The sequence below is a fragment of the Labeo rohita genome, chromosome 15 (assembly GCF_022985175.1).
Source record: "Labeo rohita strain BAU-BD-2019 chromosome 15, IGBB_LRoh.1.0, whole genome shotgun sequence".
In the NCBI taxonomy this organism is placed as follows: domain Eukaryota; kingdom Metazoa; phylum Chordata; class Actinopteri; order Cypriniformes; family Cyprinidae; genus Labeo; species Labeo rohita.
Window position 1 is genome coordinate 2,296,184 of NC_066883.1, and position 15,575 is coordinate 2,311,758.

The 15,575-nt window shown below is 38.4% G+C and overlaps 2 protein-coding genes across 3 annotated transcripts; both read left to right on the plus strand.

Moving 5' to 3' along the window:
* Positions 1 to 2,237: 2,237 nt before the first annotated feature.
* On the plus strand, positions 2,238 to 5,480 carry neu4 (sialidase 4). Of its 2 annotated transcripts, XM_051129823.1 has the most exons (4): positions 2,238 to 2,277; positions 3,244 to 3,456; positions 3,576 to 3,831; positions 4,174 to 5,480. In XM_051129823.1, the coding sequence occupies exons 2-4, from the start codon at positions 3,256 to 3,258 to the stop codon at positions 5,031 to 5,033; spliced, it is 1,317 nt and encodes a 438-aa protein (XP_050985780.1). In that variant the 5' UTR covers positions 2,238 to 2,277; positions 3,244 to 3,255; the 3' UTR covers positions 5,034 to 5,480. The 2 variants fall into 2 exon arrangements, with proteins under 2 accessions (XP_050985780.1, XP_050985779.1); XM_051129822.1 differs by lacking the exon at positions 2,238 to 2,277 and having other exon boundaries at positions 3,185 to 3,456.
* A 286-nt stretch (positions 5,481 to 5,766) lies between these two features.
* On the plus strand, positions 5,767 to 15,545 carry wdr53 (WD repeat domain 53). The gene is made up of 3 exons (XM_051128475.1): positions 5,767 to 5,835; positions 7,232 to 7,721; positions 13,402 to 15,545. Exons 2-3 carry the CDS (start codon positions 7,233 to 7,235, stop codon positions 14,050 to 14,052), a joined length of 1,140 nt encoding a protein of 379 aa, XP_050984432.1. The 5' UTR covers positions 5,767 to 5,835; position 7,232; the 3' UTR covers positions 14,053 to 15,545.
* The last annotated feature ends 30 nt before the right edge of the window (positions 15,546 to 15,575 follow it).

Below are 15,575 nucleotides of genomic sequence, written 5' to 3' on the forward strand. Positions count from 1 at the left end.
CAAGTGATGGTAACTGTAATCGTTGTGTGGTTATGTAAATAATGTCTGTCAAGTGTGTTGTAGTTGTTATGTATGAATAATGTGTGATAAAACAGTGTGAGATAAAAGTCGTGGTGTGGCTATCACACTTAAACGATTTAACAGAAGATACTTTTTATATAAAAGAAAAAGAAAATGGCTGAATTAATTGGACATCAAGAATCAGCGCTTTAAACCCAACAGTGTGGACAATCAACAATAGGAAATTTTGTTATATTTATGTATCTGCATTATTTTGATGATTGTCATCACTGTTGAGGTTTGTATGATGAATGTTGATGTAGGGGGTATCGGGAAAGGTCTACAAAGTAGGATTCAAATATAGGGCATCTAAAGTCTGACTGTACTGTTTGTTGGCATGTTATTCACAAGGCTAATAGTGCTGACATGTCTGTAATTTTTAATATCAAAGTCTTAAATTTGCTGAGTAATTTTAATTAGAATAACATAACACATCACCAGTTAAATCTATCAGCAAAATTGTTTTTGAATTGTAGATGTGACACAGAAGCTGCATTGAAAATGGGATTTATATGTATTTTTATAAACTGTATTTTTATATAACTGTTTAATAATGCTCAGACAGCATATTTGCATTTACACAGCCATTACAATTGCAAAATGTTATGAGATTATGTTGAATTATAAATAAATGGATATAAATAGCCATAAGAAATGGTACTTGGATCATGATTGCCAGTAGGTGGTGGCAAGTCATTGTGCGTTATCAATTCAACTGATTTGTAAACACATTAATTCTGGAACAATGCCATTGTGTTTCTATGAGAATGGGCAATTGACCCACTCACTCAACCAATTCCTTTAAAGGCAGTGGTGACAAATTGCACCGTTGCACTTTGCCAACCTGAGTGGAAGTCCTGGCTGGTTATAAGGGCTGGTTATAAGTTACTATTTGGCTGAGATTTGGGCCAGTTATGGCTCATATGTGGCTCATGTCTGTAGTCCGGATCTGGGCCACTCAAGGGCCTTAATTCTTTGCTGCACTTGGGCCGAGTGTAACTGCTTGCTTGGCCCAGAGCTGGGCCAGATGTCGATTGCTATGTGGGTTGGTACTCCCCTGCCCACCCTTCAAGAACTGTACACATCCACAGTAAGGAAACCTCTGGATCCCTCACATCCATGTCATCCCCTTTTTGAACTTTTGCCATCTGGCGGCGATACAGAGCCCCAAATACCAGGACAGCCAGGCACAAGAACAGTTTCTTCCCCTAGGCAATCTATTTAATGAACAGTTAAATGTTCCCCTCATTGTGCAATAAAAATAGAATAAATAAAAACATAAATAAAAACATTATACAGTATTTCTTTGTCACCTCCATCCTAGTACATCCCTACATCTCATTCTATTCCATTCTATCTCTATAGCACAGCTGTACATACATTTTATTTATTTTCAATATATATATTTCCTCATCTTTCCTCTCATTTTATTTTTATTGTCTGTGTGTTGTTGTTGTCTCTGTGTACTGGAAGCTTATGGCAGTAAAACAAATGTATCCTTGTATGTTCAAGCATACTTGGCAATAAAGCTCTTTCTGATACTGATTCTGTATTAGCAGTGGGTGAATATTGTGCTGCTGTACAGAACTAAGGAAGAAATGATGGTGGGACAAGTTAATTTTTGCTTGACCAATCAGTGGTTAGTGGTGTTTCATTCCCACCCACAAGTGGAAACTGGATATTCGAGTTGTTTACCATTTTATACATCTTTTTTTCCATTTTCAGGATTTTTTGCATTCAAAAAAATGAAACAATGAAAGCTACACTGATTTTACTATTTAATTTTTTGTGAATTCTTTCAAAAACATTTAAAAAAAAAAATTCTCCCATTTTCAATGTTAATAGAGAACAAGTAAAATTTCAATAAATGAATGCAACTGTATTAAGCAGGACATGACAACTGTATTTTTGAATGTGGCTGCTTTGTTAATGTGGCCCTAGACATCCCTGTAGCCAACCAACCTCATCTCCAACAAATAATAAAAAAAAAAAAAATGCCAGACTGAATAAATATTGCAATGGTGTTGACAACTCAGGCCCACTTAGGTCAATGCACAAACAGCAAACATAGCACTGAATGGATGTCCACTTGTCACAGACTAACACATGCACTTTCACACACTTGCAACCTCTTGCTCTCACACATCCGCATATCTAACACTCTTCTCATTACACTGCACTAGTGTGTCCTGCCTGTTTGCTGTGAGTACCCTGTAGGTGATTATTGATTTTTTTTTTTTTTAGCTGAATGGTTTGTTGTTATGTTCTTTTAAATGTTTTTAAGAAAATTAAAATGTGTTTTAAAAGACTACCAAAAAGCAAAGACTGTGAAACTATTTGTACTTGTTCACACTAGAAAGCAAATTTTGTAGACATGAGTGTTTTTGTCATCATAATAACAGAAATTTTCTGTTGCTTCACAGTTAATATTGGAACTTTCACAGCAGTATATTAATAACACAACTAACTTTGTCCTGTTGAATGTTGTTTATGTTGGTGTTTAACTATGGTTGTGATGAAAAACGATTGTGAAAAAAAGAACTATTACAAAGCTCGGCAGGTTTTGCTTTTCAGCAGTCAGTTGAGTTAAAAGCCAGAAGCCTTTTTGTAAAAATGCTGACGTGAACTAGGCTTTCTGTTGCACTGTGCAGCTGTCTTTCTTTTAACACAATAGTCCACACTGACTCTGAGCAAATGTTACACTTTCTGCATTTATTTTGTGTGTCTGCACTTTTTTTCAGCACTGCACTCAAGGACTTCAGTAAATTCCTTGAAAGTTGGAAGATTTTGCTTTTGTTTGTTAAAATACTTACGAAGTAAGAACCCGTGTATTCAGCAGAATGTCCATGCTACTTTTTTCCACATGATGAAAAGCAAATGGTAACCAGTTGTCAAGTACAAAAAAAAAAAAAAAAGTTGTCGTAAAAGTAATCTACAATATTATGCAAATATCTGATAATGCTATATGAGAAAGAGACAAAAGTTTCATTTCTGCATATCTGTGATGCGATTCTTCAGGAGACGTGTGAAAAATCAATGCCGTTTGGCATCATTGACATTAAACCTGCTACAGTGAAGTGGAAATATTTATGGATGGACTGTTGTTTTAAAAATGTTGCATTCACGTACATGTGCCCACTGGTTTTAAACTGATAAAAGGTACTGACTTGAATTGCTTTTTAGTTATGTGGAGCTATGGGGTCTCAATACTTTCCTGCACGATCCGTGCTTTTCCACAAGGAGCCGAGTGGAGTTACATACCGTGTGCCTGCTTTGATCTACATACCTCGTTCCAGCTGTTTCTTGGCCTTCTGTGAGGAGAGACTGACTCCAGCAGACTCTCAAGCACATCTTCTGGTCATGCGCAAAGGCACTTTTTATAAAACCTATGTGGAAGTAAGATCGGTTCTAACGTGTGTTAATGTTATTATAACTAAAACATATTGTAATATACTTTTATAATATCATTTTTTTCCTATGTATTAAAAAATACATTATGTTTGTTTCTTTCTCAGTGGAAAAACATGGAGGTGCTGGGTACAGCTCGACTGGAGGGCTATCGCTCAATGAACCCCTGCCCCGTTTATGATGAGTTTACTGGCACAGTCTTTTTGTTTTTCATTGCTGTTCTGGGTCACACCTCTGAGTCTTACCAGTTAATTACAGGAAAGAACGTGACACGTCTTTGCTACGTGTCCAGCAGTGATCAGGGGGACACCTGGAGCTCTGTTACAGACCTTACCAGGACGCTCATAGGGGACACCATTAAAGGTGAAGTCTGATAGATTATTCCTGTCTGGATATGTGAAGGTTATGTGTGTAATTTAAAATAAATGTTACAATAGTCTTGCATATGCCAGATTAGAAGGTAATGTCCACCCAAATATTAACATCATCATTTATTCATCCTGATATTGTTCCAAACCCATATGACAAGAATGTTCTTGCTGAGAGTGTAAACAGTAAAATGTTGTTTGTTTGAGCACAGACTGCAGATATATGATATTTTGTACTATATAGAAAACCTGTAATTTCATAAACCATGTAACCACTTGTATGTCACAGATTTTAAAATAATTTCTAAACCACTGTGTGTGTTTTTTTTTACTGCAGAGTGGGCCACTTTTGCTGTGGGTCCAGGTCACGGAACCCAATTAAAATCTGGAAGGCTAATAATCCCTGCTTATGCCTACCATATTGACTGCAGAAATTGCTTTGGCAGGAAGTGCAAGACGTCGTCACACTCGTTTTGTTTTTATAGTGACACGCATGGAAAAGTGTGGCATTTTGGAAAGGCGTTGTCCACGCCAGAGAGTGTGGAGTGTCAAATGGTGTCAGTAGATGAGGAAAATGGAGGCAACATTTTGTACTGCAATGCCCGGAGTGTATCAGGTTGTCGGGTGCAGGCTGTTAGCGTTGATAACGGGGCAGTTTTTCACGATGGCCAGCTGGTGCATAAACTAGTGGAGCAAAAGAATGGGTGCCATGGCAGTGTGATTGGATTTCCGGCCCCGTTCTACCATCTCAGGCAATCCCAACACTTTCTGAGACGGTTGAGATCCATCTACACTACATTTGCAGTCAGCATGTCTCCAGCGCTGTCTCCACAGAACTTCCTCCTACCAACATGGGTGGTATACACTCACCCCACCTGCTCGAAAGCTCGTCGTGATCTGGGTGTTTACCTCAGTCTTCTGCCTCGAGACCCGGACAGCTGGTCAAGACCTTGGATTATCTATGAAGGCCCTAGTGCATATTCAGACTTGGCCTATGTTGAGCTGGTGTCATCTGACGCATCAGCGGTCCCTGTCTTCGCTTGCCTTTTTGAGAACGGCACAAAGACGGCTTATGATGAGATTTCCTTCTGCATCTTCACGCTGTATGAACTAATCGATCACCTTCCCCACAACAACCAAAAAAGAAAGGGGCTCAAAACAAGGAAAGGATTGTGGGAGTGCTGCTCTGTCTGCTGACTTTATGTGTTACAGCATTGGGTAAATATCAGAAGAAAACCTGGCTCCCTTTTAATTCAAGGTTGTGAATTTGTATCTGTCTAAACCAACATTCAAATCTGGATTTGACAAACCTTGCTTTTGACCTGTAAAACTGTTAATATGAATTTCTTTTATTTTCAGTTCATAATATTTACATTTCCTTGCATTTAAATTCTAACTGGTGTTCTGCATACTGTAAATACCTTTGAGATTTTAATTTGCTTTGCTACTACTTTCACAAGGTGTAATTTTTAAAAAATCCCAGCACAAAATCTAAACTGATTACACTTAACAACAGCTAGTCATTCAAGACTTTTTTACTTTTCAAATGATCCTTGTAATATGTAATGGGAACATTTAGTTTAATCACAAAAACACACCAGTATGATCCTGCCGTTTACAGTCACATAATTCAGTAGCAAACAATGCAAGATATATGTTTTAAATTACTTTTGTTGCTGAAATAAAGGTGTTCAAGTAATGCAGACTACAGCTGTCTAATTATTAAATACACATTAGCTAAAATCCATAATTATCTATCCAGTTTTGTATTAGAACAGAGCTTGCTATAAATGTTCTCACTGTACTATACAGTGGTAAGAAAAAGTATGTAAAACATTCAAAATAATTAAAATATTAAAAAAAAAAAAAACATAAAAATTGTTATAGGACTCATAACGTAACGCGCTTGCAACGTCATCAGCAGGCGACACGCGTCATAACGCGGACCAGAAACGTGCATCATCAGCTGTCACACGAGTGTCTGCGCAGCTCGTAACAGGTTTGTGAAGTTTAATCATCTTTGTGTGGAGCGAAATAAACAATCTAATTATCGTTAACAAGAACATAAAAGCAGAACACATCATTTGTTATCCAGGTTATGGCCAAAAGTCTCAATAAAGACGACTGGCGTTCACATTTAATGTGTTTACAATTTTCTCCATTGCTAAGAAGCTTCACTCATTATACTTAAGCAGTTTTTTAAAGTCAATACAGTCTGTATTGCTAACATGGATCTTGGCCAAACAGTCCATTTCACTTCCAAAACTCGCTCAACCCTCCAAAACCCTTAATATGTGTGAAAATTAAAACCCTTACAATGCAAACATGCATCTCATTAATGTGGTTAAGAGAATGTATAGACATTTTGAATGTTTTTGGTCAAGACATAATTCTTATATTTCCATTAGTGTTATTTAATATTTTTCATGACTTTATTATTGTTCTAAAATGTGCAAAGTAGTCATAATAAAGATGAAGTAGATGTGTTGACTGTGATAGCCTGATATAATGGCTGCACTGTCTCATCACTATTCGACACAACTATTGCACATAAGAGTTTGTTTGATTGTTTACAAAAGAAAACCTTTAATCCATTTAATAATAAATAAAAACTTCTTCAATGTTATCGTGCAAACAGTGTTCCACCGAAAACTCCAAATTTTCCTTTCTTGATCTAATAAAGTGATAGTTCACCCCAAAATAAAAAATTCTTTTACAAACCTGTTTGACCTTATAGATATTTTGAAATATTTTGGTAACCAAACAGTTTTGTTTGAATGTTTAGAGATTTTTATTACATTCCACAGAAGAAAGAAGTGCATACATGAGGATGAGTAAATGATGACAGAATTTTTTATTTTTGGGTTTAAGGCATTTCGGCATGTTAATGTTTTAAATGGTGCAAAAAGTGACGTGGGAAAAAGATTGTAGTGATTATAGTGACCAGACTGAAACTGGATTTCCAGAAATGTAATTTGAAAAGGATTGTAACAATGTAGCTTGAAATGGATTTTTTTTTTTTTTAATGTTAATTTTTTTTTTCTTTAAATCTATGTTGCACAAAATTCGGATTTGAACTGACAGCCTGAGCCAGGTTTATGCATCTCGGCTGACCGAGATCACCAAAAACACAAATACCAACAAGAGACTCAAGGGATACGTTTTAAGTTTTGTTGATTTACAAAACTATAGAAAAAGACAACAAGATTAGATTAGATATTTCAGAAACAAATGTGTTGCCATGGAGTTCTCATTTGAAAGTCCTGCTAAAAAACATTCAAGTTTGATTCGACATGAATGTGTAAATGATGGCAGATTTTTCATTGTGAGCTGAACTGTTCCTATAAGCAGAATAGAGGCTTTACACGTTGACTCTGTCTGTGTATGAAATTCAGGATGTCGCGCATATGGACTGGCGGTCATGCCACACCTGTGCTCTGTGCTGGAGTTTCCTCTGAATCAGAGCATGTGGTGGCAACCGGAGCAGAAGGAGGTGAACTGACCCTGTGGAGTCACGACGGATCGCCGGTCTCTAAACTGCACGTGAGCGCTGATGATGATGTCACGTGTGTCGCATTCTCACCGTCGACACCCAGCGTGCTGTACGCCTCTCACGGACGGACAGTTAGTGTACTAGACACAAGGAATCTGAAAGCAGCTGTGACAGAACTGACAGACGTGGGTGAGGAGGAGATAAACTGGCTGTCTGTGAACGAGAGCGGTGCTGTGCTCGCTGTGGCGGATGATTCCGGAGCCGTGAGGGTGGTTGATCTACAGCTGGAGAAAGTCATCAGGACGCTGCGGAAACACGACAACATTTGCTCGTCCGTGACCTTCCGACCTCACAGGCCTCAGAGCTTAGTGTCTGCAGGACTCGACATGCAGGTAAGATGCAAAGACGGTGACTGATGAACAGCAGTTTACCCACCAAAGCATGGGGCTTAATGCACAGCTTTACTAGGTGGTGGGTATTTTGAATGAAACCCGTAAATTATGCCTATGTGCATTTGTAACTGCAGGTTAAATGCATTCATGACCTGCATCAAAATGTGTGTAAATGCATCTAAATGCCACTTCAGATGCAGCTTTTGTGTTTTCTCTGCGTTGCACAGACGAATTTTGTTGATACTGATGTCAATTGCTTGGTAACAGCTCAATGTAAGAATCTGACTCAAAAGATAATGCACACATTTAGAAAAAATGGCTTTTTTAAAGGTTAAATTGCCCATAAAGGTAAAAATCTATTTTAACTTATTGGAAAAGATTCATTTCTATAAGAGTGAACTGACCACCACACAGAATATGAAGAATATCAAAACATTTAGGAGTCAGCTGTCCATGGTAGTCCTTAAGATACCAGCATAATAACACACTCAGCAAAATATCATCTAATTATCGTTATTGATAAAATCCCAGAAAATACTGAGATATTATTTTTTATCAATATCGCACACCCCTAGTGTAAAGCTGCGCAAGTGACTCAAAGCAGCTGTGAAGATGAATTTCATGTGTTCATATATTGAGACACAGGTGTTGAAAACATCGCAAGCATCACACGTGTTTGAGTTTGTGTATCAGATGAAACCACGGCATTCATTCACACAGAGACATGCAGAGCCTGCTCAATCACCTTCTGTACTTTAAAGTCCTCCTATTATGCCATTTTAAAGGTTACTAATATTGTTTTAATAGACTCCCAAAACAGGTTTACATGTATGCAAGGTCAAAAAACACTTTATTTTTCTCCAAAAATAGGTTTAATTTTACCCATTTCTAAATGATTCATAAACGACTCATGCAAAGCAGTTCGAAGAATCAGTCTCTCTAAACCCCTCCTTTCCGTGAGCCCTCGCTGCTGTGATTGGTCAGATGGCGCAGTCCTTTATGATTGGTTTACTGCGTACAGTGTGTCGGAGAACGAAGCGCCCGTTGCCATAACGGATTGACAGCCCTGGAGACTTGTCAATACATAGAAATGATGGCATCGATTTTACCATAACAATTCGAGCCAGAGTCTGATGATGAAACGGCTGCAGTGGCTGATCGACAAGTTAACACGGTCTACCGTGGAAAGTGCTCGCAGTTTGCTTATGTAAGCAAACCGGGAACACCTCTATGTTGTAAACTTCAACATTGTATTTTGCATTAAGGCGGCTTTCACACCGAACACGGCCGCTCGGTTCAGTGCAGCCCTTCAGAGCGCAGCGGCAAAAGTTAATTTGAACAACTCCTTTGAACTTTATCCGCGTGCGCGCTCTGCTGTGCGTGCGCTAGAAACAAGGCTTCCTCGCGTGGCGGAAGCAATTGAAACGAATGGGTTTCATAGCACAGCGCTTTCTGCAATCACGTTACGTAGTGATATTACGTAACGCATAAGCCGCTGGGTAGCGAGTACTTTGACACATTATGGTCAAAAGAAATTTACTTCCCGACTTAGAGGGAGGTAACGGACCCACACAGTCTACTAACAAATGTTCAAAAGGCTGCTCTACTGGAGGAATTGGACACAATGGAGCCCGTTTCAATGGCTGATTAGGTTTTCCGGTCACTTAGCACGTATGGCACGTTTTAATAAACCGAGAGATATCTTTTTTCAACAATGGCCAATAAAAATGCTGCAAAACTTTGCCATATGTCTAAAGTGACCAGCTATATCACCATGAGCCAATCGAAGTACCACATCTCTAAATTTCTCAGGTACAACAACTTGAACAAATGACTCACCACCACAATCTTCTTTTTGTGCAAGCCACTTGCGCAACAGTACCCCATCATCTATGAAATATCCAGTCGCGGCACTCTCAACATCCTCCGGTGGGAGAACAGCAGTAAACAAACTTTTTAACCCAGGATCATCCCTCTGGGCGGCAACGAGTTCTGCACGAGAAATTTTAGGAAAGAGAGACAACCCAGGAACAACTGACTTAACCGGTATGCATGTATCACACAAGTTAACATTCTCATCATCCATCATTTTGGTCTTAGACCGTGTCACAACACAAGATGCATCCTCAGACAACTCACAACACCCCTGAACAAAAGGAGGAGACGGAGTGACAATCGGTGAAGGAGCCATTACCGGCCACACACACTCACCAGCCAAGTTGTTACCTAAAATGACGTCCACTCCCTCCACCGGCAAAGAAGGACGCACTCCCATAGTCACTTCCCCATTGACCAACTGGGACTGTAAAACAAACTTGTGCAAGGGAACAGACAGTGTTTGAAGTGCAATTCCTCGAATTAAAACATTCTTACGGGCATATGAACTGGGCGAAAATGGAAGTATAGAATCCAAAATAAAGGACTCTGACGACCCAGTATCTCTCAGGACCCTTACTGGTACCCTCTCTTGCCCCTCTACAAGAGAAACAAACCCGTCCGAAATAAATGGTGCATACCCTGTGATGTGTTTAATTTGTGCGGAACAATTTCTTTTTATTACGGGCGGGTTTTCAGTACTGTGTACAGGCGGCACTTGCGACAAGTAACTCGTTAAAAGCACAGGCGCAGAATTTTTATTTTTACCACGTCCCTGTTTGCTTTTGAGTACTGGACATTCATTCTTCCAGTGCCCGACTTCCAAACAATAACGACACATAGAATCAGTTATCACCCTCTGAGAAGGTGAACCCCGATTATTGTGTTGGGACTGTTTAAGGTAAAGACTTCCATTACCCCGATTCCCATAACTAAATCGGTTCTTGTGAGTCAGAACGAAATCATCTGCTAATGATGCAGCTTCAATGGCAGTGCAAGGTTTATTCTCATTAATGTATACTGCAATTTGATCGGGAACGATGTTTTTTAACTGTTCAATAATCATCATTTCACGTAACTCACTAAATGACTGTACGTTCGATGTAGCACACCAGCGATCAAAATGATTACTTAACTCTCTTGTGACTTCCACGTGCGTTTGTCTCTCACTTTTCCTCCAAGAACGAAAACGTTGTCGGTAAGCTTCTGGAACCAGTTGCGTAGAAAACATCCTACAATTGATCTAATATAATTTCTCAAATGTGCATACATGTGGGCAACAACTCCATAAATGCAGTTATGCCCTAAAACTCAAGATATTGGGGCAAAAAAATGCCCCTGTATGTATTTTGTCTCATATTTATATATATCACAGGATATCACACGGGCAGCAAGAGCAATATGACACGAGTACTGATCTTGTCCTGATCTCACAAGCTTAAATGTGATTTTATACAACAGTTCAGTAAATAAGTTGATATTGTGTTATATTTTAAACACTATGTTATGTGTTTTTGCTTAATTTTGCAGAGAACATATTACCTTTGAAGCCACAGCAGAATTGTTGCACATTTCCGAGTAACACAGTGGTATTTCGTTTTTGAATGAATCTGCTTTTTGAACAAATCGTGTGAATCAATGATTCAAAACCCCATTCGTAAGCAGAGCCATTTACTTAATTCCTGAATTAATCAGCCGTTTGAACGAATCGAATGAATGACTCATGAAGACATTTACCACCACCTGCTAGCAGATTTAGTTTATTTAGAGTATCATTTCATTAAAAAGAAAAATAATAAAATATTAATAATAAAAATAAAAACATTAAAGGGATAGTTCACCCCCCAAAAATTAAATTCTCACCCTCATGCCGTTTCAAACCTTTCTTTTGTGGAACATAAAAGAAAGTATTTTGAAGACTGTTTTGGTCACCATGACTTTCATTATATGAACAAAAAATACTGAGATGTTTCTCAAATGATCTTTTTATGTTCCATAGTTCACGTTAGACCATTGCAGCCTAAATGTTTATGTGTAATAAATTTTATGTTGAATCAAATAAAATATTTCATCCTAAAGCTACAATTTGTAATGCCTACTTGATACTTTCTCATTTAACACAAAAATAGCAAAGATTCTATATTTTAACGATTAAACATTTTAACCGACTGGCAGCCCTAGTTTGTATGAACGTTTTATAAATAAGGCACCTAGTTGTTGATGCTGATTATTAGTGAAATAGGTGTCTGTCTGTGAAACAGTGCGAGGAGGAGCTGTTAAAGGACAAAGTGAATTCAGTGTGGTAACAGCAGTTTGTGGCTTTCTGAGGTGTCGAGTTTTGGCTTGAGCTATTTCGTGAGCTCATCAGTTAAAAATGTTGTGAAGGGTTATTGTTTAAAACTGTAAAACTTTTATCAAAAAAAAAAAAAGTGCAGAAGATTTATTTGTTCACAAATCTGACATTATGGCTCAGGCTGTGTTCGTTATTATTGCACTAGAACGCATCTAATAAGATAATATCTCATGAATATATTTGAGAAATATCTCCTGCATAAAAAGAAGAGCTGAAAAAGATTGACCTTGCTGGGGTGCTTTTATAGTTTTACATGACTTACACATTGTATGAGTCTTGTCAGCTACCCATGTGCTGTTTTCATACTTTATATGAAAGTGCTGCCTGGTTAAACTGGTAGACAAAACGCTCTCAAAATCTGCAGCTAATTTTAAATTATGGAAAGGCAATACTGGTGCACACAAGATGGAAATTGCACCCTCTGTTGTATGATCAAAGTAGTGAAGAATAAAGCAACAGGGAGAATTTATGATGGTGGCAAGGGTAATGTTTTCTGTCTGAATTTACCACATTATGGTTTGTCAATATTTACATTTTTGTGTTATTTTGAAATTCTATAGACCCATTTTGAGTAGACGTCACTTGCGGTTGCGCGCAGATAGTGGCTGCAGAAAAACACTGGTAACAAGTGGAGGTAAACGGGTAAAATCCATGGATTAGGAGAAAAAATATTTTTGTGCCTTTTGATGTCAAAATTGAAATGCAAATCATTTTTCCAATACTGTAGTCAAGACGCCATCTGAAGCTGAATGCAGACGTTTAAACAGACATACTTAAACAGAAAACTGCTGTGATTGCTCTACTTTTAAAGCATAAATTTGATTTAAACAACAGATCTACATAATATTCACGTATGCTGTTCATAGGGGACGTATTGTATTAGCCTTACAGTTACAGCATTAAATATTATTTAAACTTATTACTATTTACATTTTTACAGAACATTTTTTTTTATTTTATCTCACAATTCTGACTTTTTTCCTCACAAATGCAAGTTTAATTCAGATGTTATAACTCGATTTAACAAAACTAGTGAGTTTGTTAATTCTGAGGGGGAAAAAAGCCAGAGGTGTGGGATATAAACTCTGAGCCAAGGGGAAAAGAGAGAATGACGAGTTGTTTTTTTCTCTAGAGTTGTGGGATATAATCTCAGAATTGCGAAAATAAAGTCAGAATTTTAAAATATAAAATAAAATGTACCTTTTGTAATTCTTTCATTCCATAGACTGCTACTTGCTACCCCACAAAAAACGTCATCCCTGTTTCTAATCTGTAAGACTATCCCACTATCCCCAATGTTTACAAACAGATAATTGGTCTATATATTGTCTCATTCATAGTACAGAATTTTTACCACACACACACTGAAAATTGAGAGGCGACAGGACTAGGTAGACCTAAATGTAATGCTGAATGAAACAATTTGTTTGATTTGTGTTTCTTATTCTGCAGGTATTGCTGTGGAACCTGCCAAAGGTGCGTCCGCAGTGGACCTACTGTCTGCAGGACACGCAGGAAGAAGATGCTCATCCCCAGAATGCGGGGCAGATGTTCAACCCTCCACTCGCGCACTGCGTTGATATTGCGTCCTGCGGTAACGTGTTTGCCTGTGCTGCTGAAGATGGCTGCATCCATCTTTTGCGGGTGTCTGAAGACTCTAGGCTCAGAGAACGAGGGATGTTCAAGGCTCACAGTCAGGGAGCATCGCAGGCACACTTCATCAGCTTCCTGTCCCACCCGTACTGGCTGGCCACAGGAGGAAACGATGGGCTCGTGGCTCTCTGGGACCTCAGTGAAGATGCTTTGGTGGTCAATGAGAGGAAGCGTAAGAGCCACAAAAAGAGACCTAAAGCCAGAGCGAAGGCAGTGTGTCAAGTTCAAGGAAGTGACAAAAACCAAAAACAACAGATGAGTGGTGCGGAAGCAGAAGCTGGCAGTGCTTCTTCTAGTTCAGAGACACATGGAAAAACTGTGCCAAAACTGTCTTTTAATCATGGTGAGAAGGTGAACTGGGTTTGTCCAGCCGTGTTGAAGGGAAAGCCGAGTCTGCTGGTAACGGATCAAAGTTCCAGCCTATCTGTGTATTCACTGGATGAACTATAATGTTTGGGAATGCAAAAATTGTATTAAATTATGGCTTAAATTTTGCCTTTCTCAGTCATTTATTGCTCATCTTTTGGTCTGATTTTGGCATTTTTCAGAGTGACTAAAATGGTTGCATTTCCTGTGTTTTACTATTGAGTTATACTTTACTATTTTATGAGGCCATGAGAGAGAATTTGTAGATGGCAGGAAAGAAACACAATTGACCCTTCGCAAAAACCCGCCCTCCTTAGTTACTTCTGCTCTCTCCGACAAACAATGCCACTCTCACACTACACATAATGTTCTCACAGAGTGAAAAATACATCATGGCGCAGGGCGGAGACTGATGACAAACCGAAAGACAAGACAGAGCAGGTTACTTCTGGTATGAAACAAGGTCTCAGCTTTAAAATGTTTGCGTGAAATTCACACAATAAATAGAGTTTTGTGGCTCTTTAATGTGTTGTGACAGATCACTGTATTGCCTTATTAGATCAATCGAAACGTGAACTGATTGTCTTTTGACTGTTTGCAGAAAAGTCATGAAATTTGACAAACTTGTTGGAGAGATTATAAATATACCTTTTTAAAAAATTGAGGTCTCTATCTCAAACCCTTTAGCACCACCAAGAGCTCAAATTTACATTTATGATTTCCATTTTAATTTTCAGAAAGTTCTAACCTTTACTTAAAACATTTTATTTCAACCGCAGAAAGACGTCAATACACGCACACCCCCGGTTTCACAGACAAGGCTGAGCTGATTTATCTAAAGAAAACTTGCACTGACTGATCTTGAAATATGTCAATGCCCTTGTTTAGTCTCGAGATGCACACCAGTGATGTTTTTTCTAAGGCATGTTTGTAAAAATTATTTTAATGTCCTAATTGAACTATGGCCTAATCCTGTCTTATCTGTGAAATCAGCAAACCAAGTTTAAGTCCACCAGTTAATCTACTCTCTAGTCTGATTTGTCGGACAGAATGGTGGATTAGGCATTATGATTGGTCAGATCACCTGTCAGGGTCAGTTGATGTTGTAGGTCACTTGACAATGATAACATGGTGGAGTATGTAGTATGCCCAGATGGTAAAGAAATTGTATGAAAAATGTATGGATACTACGAAAAGAACACCAATGAGAAGTAGGAACAAGAGCAGTAGACCCTGGGCCTTAATGAATTTTGGAGCAAGCTATCAGTTTTCCTTATGAGTAAAAGCTGTTGTGTTGAAGTATTCATAGAACGTCACTGGGCGTGCGACTTTAAAAAAAATATTTAGGAGCACCATGTGCGACTGACCCCATCAGCATATTTGTGTTTGCGCTTCAAATAGGAGCTTCAAAGGTTTCTGTGTGATTTTTCAACGTTGACAGATATATCTCACAAATTCTTTCATAAACAAAGTGCAGAGAGAGTGTAAATAAGAGATTGATTGTGCAGTGTAAAGAGCTTAGTTGATTATAATGGAACTTTGTGATTTTGCAATGAACTAAGATGAGTGACAGCTTTGAATGATTTTTTAAGGGAGTTTGTAAATGA